This window comes from Cyprinodon tularosa, unplaced genomic scaffold (assembly GCF_016077235.1).
Source record: "Cyprinodon tularosa strain WSP-4 unplaced genomic scaffold, ASM1607723v1 ctg307, whole genome shotgun sequence".
NCBI classification, from domain to species: Eukaryota; Metazoa; Chordata; class Actinopteri; order Cyprinodontiformes; family Cyprinodontidae; genus Cyprinodon; species Cyprinodon tularosa.
Genome location: NW_024039016.1, coordinates 101264 through 112500, shown reverse-complemented (window position 1 = coordinate 112500; position 11237 = coordinate 101264). Strand labels below are relative to the sequence as shown.

The following is an 11237-nucleotide window of genomic DNA, read 5'->3' as shown; positions in this document are numbered from 1 at the left end:
ATAGAGTCTACTTGCTGCATAGACAGTACTGTCTACTCAGTGGCTTAAAGTGCTCCTGCTACCATGGATTTGACTCAAAAGTAGCTAAGGCAGCATTTTCTTCACATCCGCTTTAATGAGAGAGTTTCTCAGTTTAAGTTCATCAAATAACTATAATCAGGACTAGGTTCTAAAATAATACATATTAGGAAAGAGTTCACTTAAAGGTGTTCATACACATACTCAGAAGAGTAAATTATTAAAGTTTATGAAAAGTTTTCTGTAGAATTCATTATCCATATTATAAGAAGGCAGTTATTACCTTCTTTCATTTTTGAAGTTCCTAGTTCCTAGTTAGATAAATGTGCCAAAAGATTCGTACCCGAAAAAAAAATATTTTTTGTAATTTGAAAAATGAGCAGCTTTAAACTGAAAGCAACCTGAGAGCCTGTTTCTGATTGGCCCAAACTAAGGAAGTTGAAAAGCTGACATGTGGCGCCCTCTTGTGGCTGCTCACTCACACTGTTAGTGTAAACATCACACCAAATGGTCTTCCATTTTGTGAAAATGTTCAAGTACTTCCTGCTTTGGTTGACTAATAAAGTGAGTTTTATTTTCTTATTTTAAATCTTGAACAAATGTAGCATTTTGCAACACGTCAATAAACAAACAGGTTTTATAGTTAGAGTTTCTTTTTATTTGTCACTTAATCATTGCTGAAACTTTCATTTTCCTCTGTCTGCATGTTGTCAGTCATTGATTTACTTTATTTTTCTTTATTTCATTGTTTTTCAGTTAATTTTTGGGGCGCAGCACACCCATCCACACACGACCATGGATTTGTCCTCCATCATCCATAGCAACGACCACATCTGTCTTATGTTTTTCTTTGTTTCTTTGTCTTGTTTTGACATTCCATCTTGACATTGTGCACATGGACCAAAGACACTGAGGATAATGATGATGATGAAGCCACAGGAGAGGGTGAAAGATGGTGAGATATTCAGGAGAAATACTCACTTTCCATCAGTGGCCATCTCATGAATTCAGGATCTTTCTTTGTCATTTTTTTTTTTTTTCGATAAATATATCTGTGTTTTATTCAAATTTCTTGTTGATTTCAATATTTGTGTATTTTTTTTTTTATTTCCTCATTAGCCATCTAAAAACTTTGATTAAAACCCTGTCAGGGAATGTCATTGCTTGGTACTTCAATTGAACTAATATGGGTAAAATACGTATTTAATGAAAATATATGATGTGCCCAGTTCAAATCCAAGATAAAAAGTTATTTTCATTAAAAAATGTGTTGTGTTTCAAATATTCAGTTGATCTATCTTATGAATTTTTTTGTAACCATAGTTTGGCATAATGAGTCCCTCATTAGATAACTAATAGATTGAAATCTCAGCGTGTGAGCAATAACAGAGTACCTGCATTTAGAGGTACTGACGACCTAACGTTTAGTCCTATGTCTTAAAAATCTATGCAATATTCTAGTGCTGTAACTCAGTTAAAGTCTGTGAATATTTTCTAAAGCTTTACAAGCTTATATTAATATGCAAAATGTACTAGTTTTTAATTATGATATAGTATGAGGTAGGAAGCCTGTAAGAGGGTGTATATTATTTGTGAGACTGTAAACCCTGCAATGATGGTGTTGTTGTGTAACGGCAGCAGAATCGCGACTATTAAGCCAGTAAACATACAAGCCTCAGCTTACTGTAGGACCACTCAGACATGGAGAAGAGAACAGCTGTATTTACTGTCTGTTGATGCAAATAAATGCAAACCATCCCTCCTAAATATAAAGCCTCTCTTTGCTCTGATTTGTTTGTCTGCGTTTCCTCCTGGGAGATGAGGATGATGGTGAATCATGGAAGGTAAAAAGGCGCGCTCAGACGCGATGCAAATCTGGTCCGGAACCAAAACAGCTGTCAGTTTGAGATGCAGTGTTTTTACAAGGGCTGCATGATGTTTGCTCAGCATGTGGCTCCTTTAGCGCTCAACGTCGCGCTGCTAACCGCTGTAGTTGATTTGTTTGCTAAAGGTGGGGAGCATTATTGAAAAGAGAAGTACGCTGCTTTGCAAAACTATTTATACACATTTGATCAAGTTACAACAAATCATTCAATGTATTTTTTAAATTTCATTAGTTTTTGTTCTGATCCTTAACTTTATTTTGCAATAAGCTCTTTATTGTACCTTCTTAGACTAACTTGAACATTCTAACACAAGGATATGAGTTAAATGAACCAGTCCAGTATAGTTGTGGCTGCATTTACTATTGGAAGGTGAACCTTTGCTCCCCTTCATCTATATTCCCATCAGCCCTAACCAGTTTCCCTGTTCTTACTGGGAGAGCGACACATTCCCCAAAGCATGATATTGGAAACCACCATTTGTTACACTGAGGTTGATGGCTTCAGGCTAATGTGCAGTGGTGGTTTTCCAAATGTCTGGAGAGCAATAATGCTGCAGATTGTTTTCTTCAATGACCTGAGGATGTCTGCAGCTCCTACAGACAGTCTTAAATAAATGCTCTCCTTGGTTAGTGTTTAGCTTGTAATATCTTAGTTTCATTGTCTGTTATATCCTTTTAAAGTGGATCAGAAATTTCTTTTAGATTTTTTTTGTAGTCTTTTCTGCTTTAAACTTCTCAGCTTTATCCCTGAGCTGTCTGCTGATGATGTTTCCTTAAATTGGCTCTTGGTGAGTTCTACATGCGATTGTTTGCACTGGCTTTATTTTAGGACATTGCAGTGAAGAGCTCTAAATATAAATGCATGATTTTTCTTTAAACAAAAAAAATTAAATGACATATTTTCCTTACACTTTAAAATTAGGAACTACTCTAAGTTGGTCTGTTAAATAAGCGCTATTTAAATGCATTGGGAGTCATATAATATAAAAAAAAAATCCCAAAGTATGAACTGTTATAGTCACATTTTTGGAACGATGTAAAGTGGTTTCTTGCAAACCATTAACCGTTCTAATGTAAGGAATGATGCTGTTATACACTTCTCCAAAAAATAAAGGGAACGCTAAAATAACATCTGAATGAATGAAATATTATCCTTGAATACTTTGTTTTGTTACATTGAAACCTGGATTTGGAGTCAGACACAAAGTGGAAAACCCACTAAAGGCTGATCCAACTTTGATGTAATGTCCTTAACAGGTAGAAAGGAGGCTCAGTATTGTGTGCAGGGCTCTTGCAGTGCCCCTCCTGTTCCTCTTTGCATAACTGTAAAGATAGCGGTCCTGCTGCTGGTTCGTTGCCCTCCTACAGCCTCCTCCACGTCTCTTGCACCACCAGCCTCAGGACTCTTGGCTGACGGACACAGCAAACCTTCTTGCCTCAGCAAGAGTCAGTCTCATACAACCACTAATGTGAAAGCACCACCAACATTCAACAGGTACCAAAACATCGGCCAGAAACCATAGATACTGAGAAGTGGTCTGTGGTCCCCACTGTAGATCCTCCTTTATTGATTCCACCTTTTGTCTATTCCATTTGTTTCCATGTTCCCTTAATTTTCTGGATCCTAAAGGAGGTGATTAATATCCGACAAAACCTAAAGTATTTTGTATTTGTTTGGAACAGATTTTAATTTTCAGAAATTAGTAGTAGACTGTGGCCTTTTTCCTTTTCTGTTTATTTTTTATAAAAAAAAAAAATGGAACAAGATATTTTGAAGTTGTTAGTTTTAATGCTGAAACCATCTGATTAATCGATTATTGAAATGATTTAGAACTAATTTAGTAATTGATTAGTCATTAACTGTAGTATAAAGACTCTAAACATGCCTTTAGTTAACAGAGTAACCCACTTAGGGCAGTAATTATACCAAAATTGTAAGAGAAATATATAAATATTTTGCATTTAAGATAAATAAATAAAAAAGGTAATCTTTCAATATGCATATCCAGAGCTTAAGTGGAAAAGTTTCAGTTTCACCTTTGTTTAATTCTGTTTAAAAAAAAAAACTCTTTAAGGAAAAAATTAATCGATTAGCAAAATAATCATTGGCTGCAGCCCTAGTTAGTTTTGTAGATCTGTTTTATTTTTAGGAAGCTTTTTCTCGTATCTTTGATCCATTCTGTTTCTCCATCCAAAGCTTTAGTAAATCTGTAGAAACAGCCAGAGGAAGCGTCACAGGACTAATGCAGATTCTCTGTTTACTGTGAAGGTCTATTATTATTCTGAGCACCACCTGCGGGCCTCACTGGATCTCCTCCAGGAGCACAATATGTTCACAGTTCTACGTCGTGTCCTTTAAAGCACCAGGACACTGTGCTAACAAAGCTGAGTGATAATCAGTGACGATCTACAGCAGCTGCTCATTTCCACTACGTTATTAAAAATCTAAAAGTTAGAATGGATGAAACTGAGAGTATTTAAGCTTTTCCTTTTTCACATTGAGATTGTGCTTAGCTTGATAAGCTAAACAAAAACAAAAAAACCCCAGATAAAACTGTCTAAACATAAAGATATTCAGTGGAAATGTTTGAACGCTCTGGGAGCTGATTCGATTTTATTCTGCAGCAACCTTTAGTCGATGGAATAGACGCCTTGCTGGCTTTAGTTCCAGTACTTCCACTGAAACCTCCTAAGCTATATTTATATACTTAAACATTGCAAACACACAAACAATTGATCAGTTTTAATCTTAAGAAGTTTCCCTTTACTTTTATATCACCTTAATGAATTGCTATAGCAACATATTTTATTGCACTGTGGGTTTCTACCAACACTACAATAAAAGGATTTTAAACTTCATTTTCATTTGCCTTGTTTTCTTTTGAATATCTGGTTCAAAGAGTTACATAAAATGCTCATTTGACACATAAATGCAATTAAACAATTTCTTAAACATTTGAGCAAAGGATTATTTCAGCTTACTTGCATTAAAGTAGACACAAGTTGAGCATTAGAAGGATTTTAGACTGATATGTTCTGTGGTAAAAACAAAAGGGCATCATAGTAAACGGCGCCATACTGGTAAAAGCAACTGCGGGTCATGGATGCTCCTTTTTTTTTATTCCTGAAGCAACTAGCTGTGCTGCACTGCTAATGCTTGTTTATATGCCAACTAAGATTTAAAATCTGCTGCATCATTGTTATCTCTGTCCTCTGAGATCAGAATAGCAGTCTATTATGAAATTAAATGTTAATTATTCCTATTATATTAATCCCAGATAATCCATAACTGCTCCAATTCTGTACTATGATATGGTTATTTTGAATAAACTAATACAATTCTTAAACACCAGTTAGAGTTAATTTTAGTTAGGGGAGTGGCTGCCTAGTGTATAGAGCATAGAGCTTGGAATCCAGAGGTTCTGAGTTTAAGTCCCACTCCCACAGACTGTCACTTTGGCTCACTGAGCAAAGACCCTTAACCCCACACTGCTCCCCAGGCGCCGCACAATGGCAGTCCACTGCTCCCCAAAGGGATGGGTCAAATGCAGAGGTGAATTTCTCCAGTGTGAGATCAATTAAGTTAAACTATTTTTTTTTCTACAGGTTAATTTTCTAACGCTAAAAAGTTGCTTTAGGCTAATTCTATCGTTTGTAAAATAAAAAAAATATGTTTGACTCCACAAACCTTTTAAGGTTTTAGTTTATTTATGTGGTGAGAAAAATTATATGAAATAGCTGCCTTAGCACATGAAGGAAAATATGAAATAACATCTCAACCTTTAGAAAACACACAAAGTTCACATTGCAGATCTTATTGCCCAGAATATTCAGTGTCTTTGAGCTGCAGAGCTTCGGCAGTGGAGACGCTCAACAGCATCAAATGTTACATAAATGGCTGCATTTTAATCGAAACTTTAAATAAAACTCATGGCACAGGCGAATCTCTGCTAGATTAAATCAAAACATGACACCTTGATCCCAAACTTCAATCTTACGTTACTTCTGTACTCAGAATACTGAAAATAAAATGTCAAATACTTATAAATGAATCTCTTTTTGTTCTTTTCTAGTGTTGAACTTATCTCCCAGAAGGTGCTCATATATAAGAAACAATAGTTGCACAAAGAAAATGATACATGATGAAGCACATAATACTTAAAAGAAATTGCATAATTTAGTAAAACAAAGTAAAGCTTGCATGTAAAATTTTGCTTTTCGAACTAAGTTGAGAACAAAATGAATGTTACAAGTAAAAACAAAAAACAAAAAGACTAAGGCTGAAAAAAGAAAAGCTTAACTTTATCTTAAAGTGCTTTGTGGCTCTGGAAATGAACCTGAGCACCAAGATTTCTCACAATAAAAAAAATAATTCAGGATTAATAAAAAAAATAACAGTTAATATCTAACATAAAACCGTTGAGCTGATGATTTAAAGCAAACTTCACTGTAGAGAAACAGTTATTAAAATTGAATTCAGACATTTTCCTGTTAGCTCCCCCAATCTCACAGCAGAAGAAAATATTATTACTTTACTCAAAAGTCACATTCAATGTGACTAAAAAGAAAATAAGGAAGTAAAAACTAGATTTTAGACGAGGATCCTCAGGGTTTAATCCGATCAGGTGTGAGCAGGGTGAAGTGGAGGACACGGCGAGACTCCTTTCTGCTGACATTCAAACAAACCCTCTAGATCCTCATTATACAAACGCCTAAAACCATAGTAGTCCTCCATGTCTGCTTGGTCGCTGCTGCTACGCCCCCTGCTGGCAGTCAGGTGTTGCTGCGAGGTGCTCCAGAGCTCCTGTTGCTGCTGCTCCTGGATCTGGGAGCCGTCCAGGATGAACACGGCGTTGGCAGGCAGGGAGAACTCCATGCTGTGTAGGAACTCGTCAACAATCTCTTTACAGTGGATGAACTCGCCGCTATCGACCTGAGAGGAGAAACACGAGCGATGAGTTCAACAGGATCTCAGAGTGTTTGAGGCTTAAGCTTAGAGACAAGGAGGTTGTTTTAACCAGTCGTTTTTCCTTTTTTAACAGAAAAGAAAAAAGATTTCATCTAAGGCTAAAAATCTGACAGATTTTTTCCCCACTTAAGTTTTACAATAAAAAAGATAAATAACATCTTGCTTTCAAAAACTAGCTTTGCCTTTAATGATCTCCTCTGAGAATGTTAACTTAGAGGGAGTCAAAATGAAGCTGTACGTGTTTGTAGGAAAATCATGTTTAACAGCAAAGAGCAAATGTATTACAAATTAAATATTATATGCTGGCGGTATCACACAGTGAGCTAGTTTAACAGTGATGAGTTGGTATTTATGAACAAAAAGGGATGAACGTTTGTCTGTAATTGATAGAAAAATTAAATCACTAACAAAAAAATTCAACTAACTGATTTAAAACAAACAAAAACAATGATGAATCGCTCATGCTATATTCTTACTTATCAGAATTAACGTATCTGGTTCCTTATAAAGGCAATAGAGCCTGCGTTGATGTTAGAAAATCCTGCTTTGTCTTTCAAATTGGTAAATATAACAATGTCAGTCAGGTTGAATCAAAACTGGATTAAATGATTGAATAATAAACTAATTTAATTAGGGCTGAAACAAATTTTTTTTTTCCGTCTGTCAATATGCTCCATCTGGAAGTTTTAGATTCACCTGGTTTAATTTCATAAAAATTCTTCTTTGAGGAATCTTAGTCTAGCTGATTTATTAATCAAAAGAAATAATCAACAGATTAATCAATTATTAAAATAATCGTTAGTTGCAGCCCTAATTTTTATATTCACTTAATCACTAACTAGAGTATGGAGATCCTAAAACATGCAATTAACTGAAAGAGGAACCCACACAGATGAACCTACCTACCTAAATAGAGTAAAAATATATTAACATTTTGCATCAAGGAAAAAACTTTTCCTGTCAAAGTTCTCTATGTAGAACTCCTATAATGGCAAAGTTTTAGTTTAATTTTGTATCGATTGATTAATAAAAAAAACAACAAAAAAACAAAACAGTGTCCAAAATCAAGCTGCAAAACCAATTAACAAAATAATCATTAGTTGCAGTCCTACAGGTCGGTTTATAATTTATGCTTTTACCTTTTCTTCATCTATGTTACCAACACTCTGGGCCCTTTGGCATTTTGGTTTTAGGACCTGATTTCATTAAACTCAGTCTGACTGGTTAAAAATGTGAAATGCAAGCTTACAGCTGCAGGTTTAGAGTTTGAACACATCTTTATTGGGAGTGATCAGGCACTCCACTTTAATAAAAGCTGAACGATAAACTGAATTTCCAACAAATAGTGCTGGGTTTTCCTCCAATTAATCCATATTTTTAAAGAAACATAATAATAAGGAATGTTTACACTTTGAATTAATTGTCCAGTAAAGTCGAAGCTGCTCTCTCACCTGTGCTTTCTTCAGTAGGTCGGTGAAGACCGAGAACCAGTCGGGAGTGAGCGCCTCCAGCTCCAAAGTGATGATGGCCAAGGCCAACGTGGAGCCCTTGAACTGCCAAAGCTGGTGGCAGGCCATACAGTGCTGCACCTGCCTGGTCCACAATGCTGCCTGGAAGCCAGAGGGGGGCGTCTTCTGATGCCTGACGGGGATTACGCCGGCACGGTCGGTGCAAGAGACCAGACCAAAGGATGGAGCGAGGTGGGGATGGCTGGAGACCAGAAGAGCGTGGAACTGGAAGCAGCAGAGAGAAATACGGCCAAAATGTTAGCATAATGGCATTTTCTGTTCATCCTTCACAAAGTCGTCATGTTTATCATTTTCAAATTCTCCTAATATGGTCAGCCTAAACTTTAATCTCTTCTGACGGTTTACAGTCCGGAATTTTACTGTCAAGTGTTTGTTGAAGTTGCATCCTGAAACTTTTATCCACTATAACTCTGCCACTATGTCTCTTGGCCATCCTGTATGTTTTGTGTTGTCTGTGCAGTGCTCTTCTGTGTTCTCAATTGTGTGCAGACAGTTTAAAACCCAACCTTAGCGGGATCTAGGTGTAAAAAAGAAAAAAAACAATCTGTTTGCACAGCGACTAACGAACAGCTTCAGCACCACTGCTTTGAAACAAGTGGAACTGGAAACCCTTTGGTTTACAAAGGGGAAATTGTTGGATCTTCTTAGCTTTCTTGTGTTTCCTTCATTAATGCATTTATATTTTCCATTAGTTTGTCTCTAGCAGAAAAAAGCCATGTGTTTAAAAGAAATAAGAGTTGCACTGGGAGGTAAATTCAGCGCTGTGGCGCCCAATCAGAATGCGACTAAAACCGACCAACATTCCTCCATTTTTACTAATTAAACACATTCATAGATAATCCACAAACAGTGGCCGTCCTAGTCCGCCATAGCTGAATGGACCTCTTTGTTTTTAGTTGGACACACACCAACTCTAATAGCAAACGTATGGATCTGTGTAAATATCCTACCAACATGGAGAGTCTGTGACAAATCGCTGTTTTTATGTAGAATATGGAGAATAATTATTCAGTGTGTAAAAGGGAATTCCTTCAGGGCAGATGTTTACAGTATAGATGTGAGATATTTAAAGTAACCTATTAAATATATTTATTTAGAGTAAAACAGAGGGGGGAAAAAAGTCTTTATTTTATTATAGTTTTGTTACATTAGCTCTTTACTTTAAAAGTCCTGGATTTTGTATTATCAACAAAAACTCATATTTCAATCTGTAAAAAAAACAGAGAGGGACATCAGGGGGATGATTCTGCTTTGTGTGTGAAAGTTTACATGGTTTCTTTAAATGAAATGTTTGCAGATAAATCCAGGCCTGGTACTGAGGGAATGTAGATTGTCCTTGAGGTGGAGAACAGGACTGATAAACTAACTGGGACTGAAACGCGTCTAAAAATGTGGCGACTTTTACTAAATCGGCTGCATTCATGAAACAATTAGCATTTGTCTCTATTTTCCTTTTGGTGACTTATACTGCCTTGAAAAAGTATTCATACCCCTAGAAGTTTTTTTTTTTCATTTAACCACATAATTATAATAATTTGGAAAGTGATAAAACAAGTTTTAACTGTTTTAAAATAAGAATCTCCAACTTTTCTTATGCCTCTGAAGCAACAAGTAAAGTATTTTATGTCCCAACCTGCTTTTCATACCTGCAACTTCTGCCCATTTTCTCTTTAAAAACCAGAGACCAGTAAGTTTTCAGTGCAACTGCAGGTTCTCTATTAGATTTAGGTCTAGACTTTACCTAGGCTGTTCTACCACACAAACATACTTTATTTTAAATCAAACAGTTTTAATTCTGGCTTTTTTTTTGGTATCATTCTTCTAAAGGATGAACCTTCCGACTGTTACAGAAATACTGAAATGTCCACCATTTACTGTTTCTCTGCAGCATGATATTAATATTTTAATATTTTCACCAACTAAACAAAGGCTTTCAAAGAATTACTGGACTGAAGAGAAGATTTAATTAAATCCAGATCGACTTCATTAGGTAACCTTTCAAGACAATCTGTTGCACTGGATATTTGAGCTACTTTGCATCGAGCAACATCAACTAATAAAGTTTTTGAATTGTCCATGACAAAATACATTTCCAACAGGTAGAAAGCTTTTGCAAGGCTTCGCTTTTAGCTTAAGCACATAACAACAAGCTGTGCTCAATGTTGTTTTCTAAGAAATGATTCAGTTTAACCCAACAGCCATATGGATAGAGCCGCAGGGCCTTCGAGTGTTTGACTTTCTGCAATTCAATAAATGGGTACTGCTTTGAGAAATGATTTTTCACATACAGCTTAAAACGTAGGCATGTTAAAACCATCAAAGACAAGAAAAGCAGACTACATTTTAAACAGCATGATTTAGGCTGATTGAGGTGTGAAAACTGAAGCTTTTTTATTTTCCATCTGGAGGTGACAGGGTTTGTTTTTTCCACAAAAAGGGTGCAGATAAGAAGTGCCTTGGCCTAATGCGCAGCTCACATATTTGCTGGTCTTGAAATTTGGAACAATTTACTCTGATGCCTCTTTTTACTATTGAAAGAAAGAGGATTTCAGTTGTTAAAGATTTAAGGTTTCAAAAGCATTCAAATATATTCCTTTTTTTTTTTATAGAAATGTTTTTATTTAGAGGCACTGAGATCCAAAGCTACAGATCTTTGCTTGAAGTTCTAATTCATCAGAAGGTGGACAATCTAAAGCCATAAGAGACTTTCTGATGGGAGACGTTAAACTTAAGTGGACTAAAAAAAGTTCGTAATTCCAATCACTGGCATGGAAAGTCTATTGAAATAAATGCACAAATTAAGGACCAATCCATTAATGTGGGGCAGACACAGAGC

At 36.0% G+C, this 11237-nt stretch overlaps 1 protein-coding gene across 2 annotated transcripts in view; it reads left to right on the top strand.

The window, feature by feature from the left end:
• Positions 1-11004, top strand: part of sept8a (septin 8a) — a 57130-nt gene extending 46126 nt beyond the window's left edge. Inside the window, exon 10 of one of the 2 annotated variants that reach the window (XM_038292045.1) lies at positions 8339-11004. In XM_038292045.1, coding sequence (XP_038147973.1) covers positions 8339-8510 — 172 coding nt within the window. In that variant the 3' untranslated portion in view covers positions 8511-11004. Of the gene's footprint in view, positions 1-774; positions 1792-8338 lie in introns of those variants that run through there. The other variant, XM_038292046.1, reaches the window with a different exon arrangement.
• Positions 11005-11237: the final 233 nt, after the last annotated feature.